General features: G+C 47.4%; 1 protein-coding gene across 1 annotated transcript; it reads left to right on the forward strand.

Moving 5' to 3' along the window:
- Positions 1-96: 96 nt before the first annotated feature.
- Positions 97-13,851, forward strand: RBM38 (RNA binding motif protein 38). Its single transcript, XM_018073958.1, has 3 exons — positions 97-224; positions 821-875; positions 12,425-13,851. Exons 1-3 carry the CDS (start codon positions 107-109, stop codon positions 12,723-12,725), a joined length of 474 nt encoding a protein of 157 aa, XP_017929447.1. The 5' UTR covers positions 97-106; the 3' UTR covers positions 12,726-13,851.
- The last annotated feature ends 1,159 nt before the right edge of the window (positions 13,852-15,010 follow it).

A 15,010-nucleotide genomic window follows, 5' to 3' on the forward strand; every position in this document is an offset into this window, starting at 1 on the left:
CCTGATTCAAAATAGAACAATAAATAAACTCCGCTTAGTGCCTGTTGCTGGAGTGTTTACAAAGCACTGTTGCTACAAACAAGGCTGTGCTTGATTCCAGGTGACCATGGCAGACAGAGCTGCTGCAGAAAGAGCATGCAAAGACCCAAACCCCATCATTGACGGCAGGAAAGCGAATGTGAACCTGGCGTATTTGGGAGCAAAACCAAGGAGTATTCAAACTGGTGAGGCATCCAGGAGAGACCGTCTCTATTAGAATAACTTGTAAGACGAGGAAACAAGTTCCTCAGGCTGGATTCATCTGATCTGGTGCACACTTATCTGTCTCCCATAGTTCCGATTGTTGGCTGAGGACACAGCGTAGTCCAGTTACCTCCCTTCTGTATCTTCTTACTTGTACCTGTTACACACCGAAGTTCATAGAACTGAGTTAAAGCTATTTTCTTCCATGGCTGATCTGTTTGCCTGTTATTCTCTTCGTTAAATGGGAATTAACTCTAAGATCCATTTCATCATTCCACCCTTTGGTTTAATGAGCACGGTACCCAGTGTGTAAAATAAGGCTTTTTACCCCATTGTCTGTTCCATAACAGCGCGTTCACACTGGTCTTTCATCTGAATTCCCATCTGCTCCTCGTGCATATGACATACGCATGTTAAATTTAACTTGCTTCTAAATGGAGCTCTGAATTTGCTCACATGCATAGCAGATAAAATGCATATCCATGTGGTGTAATTATGCCTGCAAGTTACGAATTGAATGGTACAATGGGTGCCATTCATTAATATTTCTTTTTTTCTGAACCTGTTTTTTTTTTAGGTTTTACCATAGGTGTGCAGCAGCTACATCCAGCCTTCATTCAGAGACCCTTTGGGTAAGTGGAAATGTTTCTTAACGGTCTGTTTGAAATCAAATTCACGAATCAACTTCCTCATTGTTTAAAATGTGTGAAAAAAGCCTTGGCCGTCAAGACTGGACAGTTTCAACAGCTGTTGTTAATGTTCGGAGTACTTTATTTCTGGTGGAGATTTCAGAAGTTTTGTGCATTTGTCAGCTTTAATGTAATTCCCAAAGATCCTTCTTTATCCTCAGCAAATCGTAGTCATAATAAACCCGGTGCATTGCTCTCTGCTTTGCCAACTGCAAGAATTCACAAGAATTCAAATAAATGGAAAATAGTTTCTCTATTATAGTACTTAAGGTGTCAAAACAATTAAGCAAATTCTGTTCTCATGTTTCTCAAATAAGATTTTCTGCTTCCTCTGTGCTGTTTCCCACGTAATAACGCTTAGGATACAGTTTTATCCTAGAAAACAAATTGCATTGGAAACAAAGTCTGTTACTTAATGAAAGTAACATTAGGTCAAAAATTGATTTTGGACAGATGTTATACAAGGCTTGAATAGTCTGCAAAAGTGGGCTTTTGTCTGCTGTTTTCAATAGCTTATACCATCCCTACTCGGTTAGAAAAGTCCTCTTTTTATACATCTAATAGGATCTGGCAGCTGCTCGGCAAAAGACAAGTGTGCTTCACGAGAACAATAGTGACTGTCATACTGCCTTCATTTAACTGTTTAATGATTGATGCAGCTCTTTTTTTACACCATTTCAGAAAGTGAATATTGATAGGGGGTTTTTATTATTATTTTCTAAGAGCATTAAGGAAGTAGGTGCATTTTTTAAAGCTTCTGAGCAGTGCTCTGTTGTGGGGTTTGTGTGCCTCTAATATAAATAGATGGGATTTTGGCCTTTGTCAACTGGGATACTTCATCCCTTCCCTGCTCTCCGCTCATTTTTTTTTTTGGTGGGGGGGAGGTGTTTTGTTTTTTGTTTTTGTTTTTAAGAAAAAGAATCTAACAATAAAACAGAAACTTCCACTCCTCTGCCCTTATGGCTAAAGTTGCCGACTGCCTGGATAATCTCACTCCGATGAGTTTGTGGATATAAGAGGATGTGTTGCCACAATAGTGCACACCCAGCATACGTGTGTTGTGTGTGGTTCAAACATGCCGGTTTTCGTGAGCGGTTTTCCAGCTCTGTTGGAAAGACTCGAAGAACATCTGTCATGAAATGAAGAGTCTCCTTTTTTTTTTTTTTTTGGTGCAAGAACCACAGTAATCTGCATAGCCAAGATGCTGCTTTTTAGCAGCTCTCCTTGCATGGGAGGTAAAATAGCTTTTGTAGCCCCCAGCACAGGCAGCAGCGGTACCTTTGGGGATGTGAACTCGGAGGTTTTCCACATTGCACAGGGGTGCAGGAGAGAAGTTGACAATAAAAGCAGCCTGTGGTGAGTTCTGCCATGCATGCAAATAGAGCAGAGCAAAATGGTGAAGCCCATTAAGCTCCTGGTGTTGGCAGGAGCACCTTGCAGATTATGTGCAGTTCTGTGGGTGCTGTTCCTACCCCACAGCCGCAACTCTGGAAAACACAGGGTTTTTTTGAATAATTTGCTTTTGGTTTCACATACAGAGGAGTGTGGGATCGACTGATTGCGTGCTCTTGGTGATCTAGACAGTTCCTGTTCCGGTTCTTAGGCATTGGTTTCATCATTAAACCAGCAGAGCTGCAGTTAGCACATACGGCACTATAAATTATTTATCAGTTGCCAAGAGACAGGAACCAGGAGAATGGAGGGTTGTAGGCAGGGGATTATATATCATTATTTGCAAGCATCAGTAAACAAGAATTTTGTTGCATTCGGTCACTGCTGCAGCAGAATCACTGGAAATGTGGGTTTGGCAAAATGTGGAGCCATTTACCTGAGCACCACAACTGGGGCTGCTCTGTGGCTTCTGTCAGGTGCTCAGTCAAGCAACAAAGATTGGCTGCCAGTTCCCTCTTTGTTTCATCAGTAGACCAACAGAATTAAGAGCCTGCCAGGCTCCACTCTAACATTCTCTTGAACCCACAATTTCCTTGGCCCTCTGTGGAATGTGAGGATAGATGAGGAGTTTATCAGGGTCTGTCTTTGGAAGCTTCAAGGAATTGCTGTTGTCTGTTTGCTCTGCACTGTGCAGAGTGGATCCTGACCTGTCCCAAATGCAGTGGCTCATCTGCTTTGCCCGTGGTGTGGGATGTTGCCTGGTTCTCCCTCCTGCACTTCCTGTCTCTGCAAAGTGTTTGTGCCCAGGGGTTGGCATATGGTTTCCAAAGGATGATTGTTAAGGGGCACGGGGTACTAGGTGTGTGAGCTGGACTTGGCAAGGCAGAAATGAATGAACAACCGTTAACTTCTGGGCAGTTAACTGAGAGCCAGGCAGCCAGTCACGTTCAACCATCAAACCACAAAATGCAGGTTTTGGTGAAACCTGAAATGAATGGAAACTATGAAAATTACCCAAACATCAGTGAGGATTATTTATAAACTGAAGGCTTCCCCCCCCAGCCCCAGGCACCCAAATGCAGCTGTAAATATTGCCTGGGCTATGCGGAACAGAAAGAGAAACCATGAGGAGCCTCTCTCATTCCTCCTGCTGTCCTGGCAGGGGAGGCACTCACATGGCAGACAGCACGGAGTCGGTAGTAAATCCTGTTTTGAGAAGGAGTTTTTGGCTTGTTGTAATCGGAGATCTTAACAGTAATGCAAGGCAAAGGATGCGTCTGTGTCAGGGTGACTTGGAGATCTGGCTCCTGAGTTTAGGGAAGCAGCATTAGGCCCGGGGCTCAGCCTGAGGCTTACAGACTGCTCTTTGCTTGGAGGCACCTGGCAGTGCCACAGCGTGTCCCTGCAGCTACCATGCTTAACGTGATCAGGTGATATGGCAGAGCTGCTTGGTGCCCACCTCTTAGTCCCCTCCTCTGGGACTCTGGTGCTGGAGACAGGTTTGACTCTGTGCAGGGAACGGGGATTCCCTAGTTCTCTGCTTTGCAGCCATGCTTGCTGCTCTGGACACAGGCAGCATATGGCAGATGCATTCCTGTGGCTGTGCCTCAGCAATGGAGCTATCTGTGTGGGAGATCTACCAGTGACTGAGTAAGTGACTGAGCTCTTGGAAACATAAAGCTGTCTCTTGTAGCAGGATCCAGCTCTTTCCATATCAGCACACTCCAGAGACCCCATCCTTGTGTAATTGCTTGTTGTGGTGACCCCCTGCCTCTGGCCCACATTTGGTCTCAGGCAGCATCACAAAGAGTTAAATTGCTTTGAGTTTAAAATTTCATGCACTGATGCTGCTGAAGTTAGGAAGTGAAGAAAGTCCCTCTTTGTGTCAGCCCACCTTCCCTTGCAGCTGTTTATCCTTAAAATTTCTCTATTGGGTTAAAAATAAAAGGAAGCAAACTTTCATCTTTTCTGTGGTTATGCTTGTAAAGCAGCACACGCTGGCCATGCTCTGCTCAGCCTCTGTCAGCTGGCATCCCCCTGCTCCCACTTCCTACTGCTCACTTATCCAGAGCTGGGTAGCTGCAGGATCACATCCCAAACCCATCCCGCTCTGCTGGCCACAGGTGGCTCCTGGGGATGGAGCACCTGGCACCTGATGTTATCCTGTACAAGTAACATGAAAGCTTTGCGGGGATTTCCTAAAAGAATGTTCAAATCCAGTTTCCAAACAGCTTCAGCTGCTAGTGCTTGGGCATGGTGGCTGCTTCTCAGACCAAATGCTTGCCAGGAGGAAAGAGATCCTTTATTTATTTATTTAGTGGGTTTTAAGCATAGGCACATATTTATAAGCAGATCAGATGGCTATGTGAATCAGCTTGGATGTCTGCTTCAAGATGGCAAGTACTAGTGTCAAGCCCAAGGGCTTGGTGTACCGTTTGTTTTGGGTTTAGGTGCAGTTTGCTCATGTCCTGCTTGTAGAACAATACAAAAGGAAAGCTTGGTCTGATACACTGACCTTACACTTGGCTGTGTAAATGGTGTGCCAGGCTCAGGACAGTCGTAGACCTGTTGCAAGGGACAGACTCTGGGTGAAGGCTCTGAGCCATTCCTGTGCAGTCAGAGCACAGGTGTGTGATGGAGAGGCTGAGCTGGCTCTAATTTTGTCTTTATGGCACACAGCTCAGGTTGTGCCATCTTCGCTGTGTGATTCCACTGCCTTCAGTGGATCTGCTTGTCACCCTCCCCAGCACAAGAGCAGCCTCCTTAGCAGCAGTGACCCGAGTCCTTTCCCCTTGGTGCAGGAGCTGGGGAGTGGCAGATCCAAAATTCTCCTCTGCTGCACTGGCTGGTGCCAGTAGTCCCAGCGTGGCAGATTGATGGACGCATCTGAATTTTCGGAGCAGTCCAGCTTGTACTCGAGCTCGTCTTTCCTCTGTGCAGCTGTTGGCATACTGGTCCCTAACTCGTAGTGTTAAGCACATGCCCAGTAATTCGAATGATGAATGCAGCCCTGGGCATCCTGCCTCCGAGCTGAGGGCACCAGCCAGGGAACCAGACAGTTGTTGTGCTGATAATTTGGTAGCAAGGACACCGGGTCACTTCTAAATATGACATACGTGAAGAACTTGTTCCCCACAGATGGGAGCAAGCTACATACCAGAGCTAAATATACTGTATGATCACAAAAGATGGAAAGTCATGGACCTCGGAGTTAAAACTGAGTCTCCTGTTTCTCAGTTTCCAAGTGCTGTAAACAGGATTGTGCTGTCCCCTGCAGTTTCCCTGTCTCCAGCTTTGAGCATTTCAGCTCTCCCGTGTCAGAGCTGAGCTGCTGCTGGCTCTGCTCTGGCCAAAGCAGCAGAGGCTGGGAAAGCCATGCTGGATCCAGGCTCACACATCCCCCTGTGATTCCAGCTTGCAGGAAGGTGTGGAGGGAGACATCTCACACGTCCTAGGCCAGCAAAGGCACAAACGGCAGCAGAGGTCACAAACTCTTAAAATGGAATTTCTTTCTTGACTGAGAAATTACTTAATTACTTGTTTTATCAGCGTAGGCCTTCTTTTATCAAAAATAGATATTTCATTGCTTCTTCCATAGCTGAAGCATTCTACTTCAAAATACTTCATCTCTCCAAGAAAGGGTTTTTGATAAATCAAATGTGTGGATGGTTTTAATTAAAGGTCAGTGGAAGGGATCATGTGTGTAAAGAAAGAAAGTCTGTTGAAAATGGAACCAATTGAAAGTAGTCACTGTAGTGTATATTATGCCAAAACTTGTCAGGTACTTCAGAAGACTTTAGAAATGTTTCTGCCATTGATTTTCTCTAAACTGCAGAAGAAAACTGGAGAGATCAGTTAAAGGCAGAATTGCTGGGGCTTCCTGGGTTAATCTTTCAGAGCCTCTGTTTTTCCCTAGAATCCCACCAGGTTCCTCACACCAATGCTGAAGGACTCAGGCTCCTGTCGTGCACTGGTGTGAAACAGTCTCTGTTTCTTCTGTTGGTTCATTTCTGGTTTGGCTGTGCTGATAACTCCAAAGGGGAGGGCTTTTTCCTTCTCTGGATAGCTGACTAGTTGCGGATAAACTTCCTTGTGGCTTTTTCCTTGGTGCCAGATGGCTCTTGTTTCAGGCAGATGTTATCTCCTGCTACCTGAGTGTTTTTCAGCCTGCTTCTCCAAAACTATTTTTGGTCTGGCCCAGCATGCCTTTGTTTGGGATTATGGCTCTTTTTTTTTCCTTTTTCCTTTGGGTGTGGGGGAAGCAAGATGCAGAGGATAAAGCTGAAAATTGTTGAGCCTGGCTATAACTCGTAGTGGAGCTCAACATGTTGATCTCAGACTCTTGGTTGAGCTGAGAAAAAGGATTAGATCTTTGTGAGGTGTACTTTCATCTTTGGTCTGCAGCCTCTTTTTTATTTCTTTCATTCTTTTTCCCCACTGATTGCAGTCTAGGATGGTCTGTTCTGACATGTTATCCCTTTGTGATTGCCACTGGTGTGGTGATGTCTGATCCCAGCAGGGAAGTAGGAAATACAGTCATGCACCTCTTTGCACAAGCTGCTGTGTAAATTTTCTCAAAGGGCCAGAGAAAGATGAGTAGAAGACAGACAGGCAAATTAGTTACAAGATGAGCAGAAATTGTGTTGATTGGTTTGCTATTCTGTGTTTGTGTCATATTGCAGCAGGTGAGGATAAATACCATGGAGCTTCAGAGTTCATCCTTGTCTGACTTTGAGCTGGCTGGGATAGCTGGCTGATGAGGCAGAACCCTTGACATTTCAGTGCATCAGCTTTAATAGGGACATTCCAGGATTTGGAGGTTTTTCAGTGGTTGAAGCCCAGCCTCTGTCAGTGAATGGTGAGGGAAGATGGAGTGGTCAGGACACAACAAATGTCCTGGTTTGCACCAAAGCATTGGTAGATAAACTCTGTGATCTCCTGCTGGAGCCAGAGTCCTTGTTGGCAGCCAGGGCCCCCCACCCTGGCCATGCTCCAGCCTGAGGCCCCTCCTCATCATGTCTGGATTGAGAACAGGACCTGAATTTCTCACATTTCTACAGCCTGTCATTGTGGCTGGGGCCCACGTGATACCTATTGCCAAGCCTGCCTCGGCTCCACGCAGGTTTACTTGAGGTGAGTGCTTTCTGGCTTGGGAGTGTCCTTGAGGAACGATTTCTTGGAGTGTGAATTACCTTAGGATGTGTGCCTGCATCACCAGCTCCGAGGTGGTGTCATGGCACTGCTAATACGAGTGTGGGGTGTGCTTCCAGAAGCAGCTTTTAAACTCATGAACCACTTCAAAATATATCTTCTGATCTGTCATCCAGGCTGTGGTTGGAGGTGTAACATCACCGGGGTAGCTTTCACATTGCTGTTGTGGACAGCTGTGGCTGTGCAGTACCACCAGCACCGCCTGCCATCACATGCTGTGGCAGTGTGGGTGTCCCTGTAGCAGCTAATGGGTCAGCTCTAATGGAAATGGAGGCCAAATTCCTGGGGTCAAATGCCAGAATTTGTGCCTTCACTGGCAGACACAAAGGGCTCTGTTTCTTTTATTCTTCAAGGAATAAAAGGCTGGTCGTGGCGGTGGCATTTGTGTCCTGATCTCTGTGAGGCTGCCAAGAGCCCCATGCCCCTCCTTGTTTCCCAAGTGTTTTTGTGATGCTGTGTCCCTCCTGACAGAGGGCTGCAGCTGTCTCCCACCTCTCCAGAAGTGACAAAACCAGCTCCCAGCAGGGCTGGCAGGGATCAAGGGGGTCAGGAACTCCCACTTGTTGCTCTCCCAAACTCATGCAGCTTGCAGGAGCTGCTCATGGCTCATGCATAGGAAGTCCTGCACAATGGGAGAGAGCTGACAAAGTGCAGCTGAAGCACATTTTAGGTGTAAATGTGATATAAAATAATCAAATATATTAAGTGACTCTGAGATGAGAGCAGCTGACAAGGGCTCGTTCCTCTTCCTTGTCATTTGGGATGAGGTGTGGAGCACATGGCCATCTGACTTGTCACTTCTTCCTGGCTGCCTACCCCTGCAGAGCCACCCCTGCTCTGCAGCTCATTCTGGCAGCCCTGCAGCTGTGGTGGGGAGAACTGGGTGACAGCAGGTTTCAGAAAGCTGATTTTTTTCAGCAGGCAGTGCCTCCCCAGAGCCAAGGGCGCTGGCACCGCAAACCTCACCTGATGTGTTTGGACATCTCCACCCAGGACTGCACCAAAACAGGCTCCTTTTGTTCTGTCCTCCATATTTTGCACAGCAAAAGCAGAATGGAGCCTGCGTCCCCTCTGCCAATGGCTCTGTGACCATCTCATTTGTTCTGTCTCACCCCTGGCTGCTGGGGTGGCGTGGTGTGGTGCCACGGAGTTCGGAGCGTGGGCTGGTGTGGCGACCACGACGGCCCTCCTGAGTCCCTCCTGTGCCTCTAGGCTTAGGTTTGACCGTGCTCGTTGTGTTGGGTGGCCTTTGCCCATGATTAATTGTCATGCCGTAAGCATCTCGTGCCTCTGCTCTTCACGGGATGACTTTGACGTGTGGTGGCCGTGGCTGATCACTTGGTTGACGTTTTATAATCACACCCTGTGTGTTTTTGATGAAGTTCTCTTCTGGCTGGCAGGGCCCATCGTGGGGGATGGAGGAAAACTGCAGGGAGGGAGGGAAAGGCATCTTAAAACACAGATGTGACTCATCCTGTAGAAATTCAGAGACAAGTTTGCTGATTTCTAGAAAGAGAACTCCAAAACAGCTTGCTGCTTTTTTTTCCTTATTATTCCTGAAAGATCATCTTCGGAAATAATGGAAGGGGGGGAAAATATTTTAAGGTTTTCTGTGGATGCTAAATGTAGCCAGTAGAGAACTTCATTGTATTGCACTGGTTTGTTTTGTTTGTAGCTGCAAGTCATCAAAGTGACCTTACCTTGGGTTGTGTGTTTTGTTTTGATCGATGAGTTGCCATCTGTCCACCTAATTCAGAAATCAAAACTGCATAATATCTTGATTGAAGTTTCTAGCTAAATTATTAAAATCCCACAGACCAAAAGAACCTTCCCTTTTACATTTACATTCCCTTTAGAAGCAGATTCTGGAGCTGCTGAGTGTGATTTTCTAGTGCAGTAAGCTATTGTGTGTGATGTGTGCTTGTGTATGCATTGGACTGGGATGTATTTCTGGAAACAGGGTACAGGAGTACTTACTGTCTTCCAAACTAATGGTGCTTTTCATTCCAAGTAGCATTGGAGAGCTGGAATTTTTCCTTGCTGAGGGGGAAAAAGCAGTGCAGGATGTTGTGGATTTGCTGTCTGTGAGCCCATCGTGGAGCTCCATGCAGGAAAGCAAAGCCAACATGCAGAGTTTCTCAGGGATGAGCTGGGAATGTCCACTCAGCCACATCCCCCACATGGGCTGTGCCAGCTCTGAAGAGCAGTTGGGTGGCAGCAAGGGACATCAAGGGGTTACCTGTGGAGCTGCTCAAACAGGACGATGCTCAGGCTGGATCGCTCCATGTCTCTCGGACTGTCCTCCCAGTTATTTGGCAGGGGCAGGCTGAATGCCTCTGAGGGGGAAAAGTGCAGGCCCCTCCTCTGCTCCTGCTGGTGGGTGGGTTTTAATGAGTCCTGAGGATTGTGTATTTTTTTTTTTTTTGTTACATTTGTGAAGTGGTTTTAACTTTATGGAGCCCTGGAGTACCAGGAAGCCTGGTAGTGGGACATGATGTGCAGGGAGAGGCAACAGGCAGCCAGAGGATCCATCACCAGTCTGGGATGCAGGCTGTTGTCTGAGCTGCTGATCTGCAGGGGATAGAGCAGGAGAGCAGCATTGCACCTCTGCCTTATTTAAAACAAAATGAAAGAGAACAATTCCCCAGAGATGAGACAGGAGGAACCTCTGGGTGGGACTAACCCTGCTCCTCAGAAGAGGTGGCTGCTGCTGCCTCATGTGAGTGTGTGACATTAAGTGCCCTTGGGCTGAACTGGTGCATAAGCTCCAGCTCTGACTCAACTGTGCCAGCCTCAGTTTAGATCAGAGCTGAACAAAAACGGATTCAATGAACTTCTGCTGCCTCATCTCATTCTTGTTACCCAGAGGGTGATACTGGGTATGGTGCCTTCGTGGACTGAAGGGCTGTGAGATCCCTCTCTCTGTGCCAGGGATGGCTCTGGCCTTGGGAGATGGTCTTGCACTTAATGAGCCAAAGGTTGAGGTGCTTCTTGCCATTCTCCATCCTCCCTGGTGCCCTTGTCTAATTGAAGGACCCTGATTTCAGGGGCAGTGTTGCTATGTGGGGAGAGAACAGTTATTCTCTTGTCATGCAAATGGACTCAAGAAAAAAAAACCTGCATATGACAGTGGGAAAATGAGAGAAAACTCAGTTCAGATGAGCACTTGTTTGTGAGAAGCCTTTCTCCTGCCTGAGGAGCAGGTTAAACCATCAGGTGCTGGTTGTAAAGCAAATGGGAACAGCCCTGCAAGTGCTGGATAGAAGTGACCAGCTCCAGATGGATCCCAGCACGTTGTAGGTGGTGGCCAAGACTTAGGATGCTTGGGTGGAATGAAGGTGGTCATGTACAGCCCTGTGCCTTGTGAAGAGCCCGTGGGAGGCTTTTAAAAGTGGTTATGTTTGAAAATGTGCTGTCACACACATCCACACAAAAATCCCCAAAATATTTGAATCTGCATAAGCTCTCTGCAGAGTTTTGCTTGGGGTTTTTTTTTGTTTACCAGAACGAGTTGGGTTTGGGAGCAGAGTGGCACAAGCTCTCCAGAGGATGGCTTTGGTTTGTGCTGTGGCCTTACGTGGCTCAGCAAGCAGTGGCCAAAGGGACCTTATCCACAGGGTGCCCTTTTTGGTGCTTGTGGCTCTGATCTCCCACAGTGGGCCTGTGCCAATAGCTGGTGACAGTCCTCACCCCCCATTTCTTAAACAAGCCCCAGATGTGTCACTCTACACACAGCAGAGCTCTGCTGCAGTGGGCTATGTGGGCAGGGGCTGCTCACACTCTGTAGTCCATGTGCAATTCCCCATTTTTGTCTGGCCCATGGCAATTTGTGTGGATGGACCTAAACCTTCAGGTTTGTGCAGTTTTTGCTCTTGTTTGAGGCCTGACTTGATGTGAGCCCTTTGGAAAAAACATCCCTTTCATTTTGCTGGTTTTTTTTTTTTTTTTTTTTTCCTCCTCATTAGCAGTTTCTAGTACATTAGTGGGCACTCCTGCATTAATCATCTCCAGGATCTTTCTGCCTATGGACTTTAATTGACTGTGGTGTTCTTAAGTTCCTCTCAGCAGCAGCATGGCTGCCTCAGGGCAGGGGCAAAGTGGCTGGGAGAAGCAGTGCTTTAGGACCTGCATGGAAAGGGCAGCAGAGATGTGTCAGGTCATGGGCACAGGAGTGTCACTGCTGGGCCAGGGGCTGCTGGAACGGACACTCCTGGGGAGTGTTGCTGAGGGGAAGAAAACCAGCATTAATATCTCATGTTTTACAACAAACACCCTGTAGCATTGCCCTAAACATCCAGTGTTATGGAAACATGGACCTAAATGTGTGGTAACTGATAACAGCTCCCAAGCTGGAGGGCCTGGGGCTGTGCCAGGGGACGGTGGTCATCCCTGGTGGGCAAGTGGAGAGCAGTGGGGTGTCCCTGGTGCTGGGAAGTGTCCCACAGGGGCTGTGGGTCCTCACAACCCTACACCCAGGTTGGGGTGGTGGGACCTGGAGGATATGGGAGGCAGCAAGGCTGGCAGGGACAGGCAAGGGTGTGTGAGTGCCAGGTAGATCCAGCAAGCCAGTTGAGCAGGGGCTGTGTCATGGTCATCCAGGAAGATTATTTTGGGATCCAGCAACCTGGATAATGGGAGATACAAGCCGTGGGGACCAGGGTGTGTGTATTTGTTGCAGTCCATGCTTCACATTGCACTACTTCCACCCTTGGGGTCTAGGAGTGTTTTGCTTTTCATCCCCCGCCCCGAGCAGCACCCCTCGCTCGAGGGCAGCACTGCTGGGCAGCACCGTTTGTGTGGCTGATACACGTGAATTTGGGGGGGAGGAGGGGACGTGCAGGCTGGAGGGAGCCCAGCCCCTCGCTGACTCTGTCCCTTTGCCTCCACAGACTCACGCCTCACTATGTTTACCCCCAAGCTATCATCCAGCCCAGCGTGGTGATCCCTACCCCTGTGCAGTCCATCACGTCTCCCTACATCGACTACACCGCCGCCAGCCAAGCCTATTCCCAGTACACCACAGCTGCCTACGACCAGTACCCCTACGCTGCCTCCCCCGCTGCCGGGTTTGTGGGATATGGCTACACGGGCACAGTGCAGCCCCCCATCACCGCCAGCAACCCCGCAGCACCCGCCACGGCCTTCGTGCAGTACCAGCCCCAGCAGCTGCAGCCTGACCGCATGCAGTGAGGGCCCTGCCTGGGACAATCGTACCGTGGAAGGATACGACTAGGACAACAAAAGCAACGACAACAACAACAAAAAAAACAATAAAAGAAACAAAACCGACAAAAAAAAAATCACCCCGTCCCTTTATCTCCCTTATGTAGGTGCATATCGATACCTAAGCTATTTATAGTGTTGAGGGCGAACCCAAACCCTTGCAGTCTGACTGTGCTTATGAAAATGGACTTCTGGTAAGTTTTTTTTCTTTTTTTTTTTTTTTTTCCTTCAATCTGGACAGATACTGTCTTGAAGATGTTCTAAAAGTGACTGAAATGTTTCACAGGAAAACTACAGATTCTTGCACACATCGCGGTCTGCTTCCATCACCTGTGGTCTTCTTTCCACCCTCCCCTTCCCCGTCAGCCCTTCCTTCCTCATCAAACCTGCAATCCTCTTATTTACTGGTGAGGTACAGAGGTACTTGGAGAACATGGAGAAAAAGCAATCTTATTTTTTGGTTGTACAAAAACTTTGTAATACTCAGAGATGCCTTACAGAAAAAAAAAAAGCAAAAGAAAAACTATTTTTTAATATTTATTGCGATTTTATTCGCATGAGCTGTGAATTGCAGACAGAAGAATAGTAGTAAGTATCTGCCTTGTTTAATTCTCATTTTACTAAATTATTGTATGTAGGTAAAAGTTCTTAAGTAATTGCTGAATCACTTCAACATGCAAAAGGGAATATTGGCTTGAAGGAGAGCAGAATATTCCTTTAGTCAACGCACTGTACTATTTTCTTATCGTAATTGTTACTCTTAAGATTATCTCAAATTTAGGTATATTTTTAAATGCAAAAAACCAACCAAGAATACTGAACATTTTGTCTACTTTGGTAGATCTTTTGTTACAATGCTGCAACCTATGGAGACATTTACAGTATTTATGTAAAAGAGATTTGGGGCTGTTGGCCAGCGAGTTTTAGAAGAGTGGAGCAAAAGAGGAAAAAGGTGTTATGTCACTGAACAAATGGGTAAATGTAACCTTTTTATGCCTGTAATCCAACAGCCAAATAAAGGAAGAGAACAGGCGATGTAAGTTAAGTGCATTTCTACAAAGACAGCAATAAACTATTTTAACTTTTAAAATTACTCAGTGCTCTATGATACCATGTTTGCTTGGCTGAAGTGCATTAGGGAGTACTTCCCGACTGACCTGATCTGGCTACACTGGGCCTTCACCATGAGTGTGCTGGAGTAGGCCAGGAGTGTGTGTCCTGGGGCAAGAGCCCCTGCTGGCATCCTGACAGGCACTGCCTGGGTGCCACTGTCCCTGCAGTGTGTCCCATGCGTCCTTACTTGCTCTGCCTGTCCCAAGTCACCTCAGGGTTTTTGAGCTCCCAGAGCTGTGGGTCCCCAGTGCTGGTATGGGGCACTTTCTCACTGTGCAGAGCAGAGGGTGGGAAGTGCTGCCATCCTGGTGCAGCTCCAGTGGAAGCAGGGACAGCTGGGGTCAGATCACACCCCATAATCCTCAGAACACCACCTTCCTAATTGTTCAGTCTAAGAGTTGTTTTCCAAAGCTGAATTTATCCAAAAGTGAGTGGTCTGCCAAAGCCTTGTTAAGGATGGGTTGCTGAAGGCCTCTCTGATGCTGCAGCAGTGAGACTGGCAGGGTGCTCACATCCCTGAGCCTCCTTTGCCTTAGTGAGGTGGCTGCATTGGACTTTCCCAACCAACTTGGTTTTCAGATTTTCACAATTACAAAACTTCAAGAATCAGTTTTTAGAAGTAAATAAAATTATTCTATTTGATCACACCAGTTATCTGGTTCATGTCTGTGAAGGTCAGGGCAGGACTGGTGCCAGGAGGTGTCATGTCTTTGGCACCCGTGTATGCTGCTGTTAAAGGTGATGGTGCCTAAAGCCATCCTGGGGGAAGAGGGTGCCATAGGATGAAAGCAGAGGCAGTTCAGCATTGTTTTTGATCAACCACCCTGGTGAACTGGAAGGCACACGGTGGGCATGTCTAATGTCATCAGTGGGCCTCAGAGTAAACAGCCCATCTGGATGAATGGAAACAGCTCCTTCCTCCCTTGCTTGTATTGCGTGAGAATGCAGATCCTGATGGGGCTCTGTCCATCCTGCCCAGGGTTTTGCTTACAACCATATGGGTGACATTTATTTCCTTTTTAAGTAATTACTTTCTGGATCTGCTGTGGGGCTGCCAAAGGAGTAAGAGCCGAGCGCCGCATCCAGCGCGGTGCTGGCGGGGAGCTCAGCCTGGCCCGAGACCTGCCTTTGAAGTGCTA

Source organism: Manacus vitellinus, unplaced genomic scaffold, assembly GCF_001715985.3.
Source record: "Manacus vitellinus isolate BGI_N305 unplaced genomic scaffold, ASM171598v3 scaffold_26_pilon, whole genome shotgun sequence".
NCBI classification, from domain to species: domain Eukaryota; kingdom Metazoa; phylum Chordata; class Aves; order Passeriformes; family Pipridae; genus Manacus; species Manacus vitellinus.

Bases quoted from the DNA above. Each gene is read 5' to 3' on its own strand.
- RBM38 (XM_018073958.1), top strand. From the start codon at position 107: ATGGCAGACAGAGCTGCTGCAGAAAGAGCATGCAAAGACCCAAACCCC. The intron at 225-820 runs GTGAGGCATCCA...TTTTTTTTTTAG, and splicing joins ACCAAGGAGTATTCAAACTG to GTTTTACCATAGGTGTGCAG. The intron at 876-12,424 runs GTAAGTGGAAAT...TTGCCTCCACAG, and splicing joins TTCATTCAGAGACCCTTTGG to ACTCACGCCTCACTATGTTT.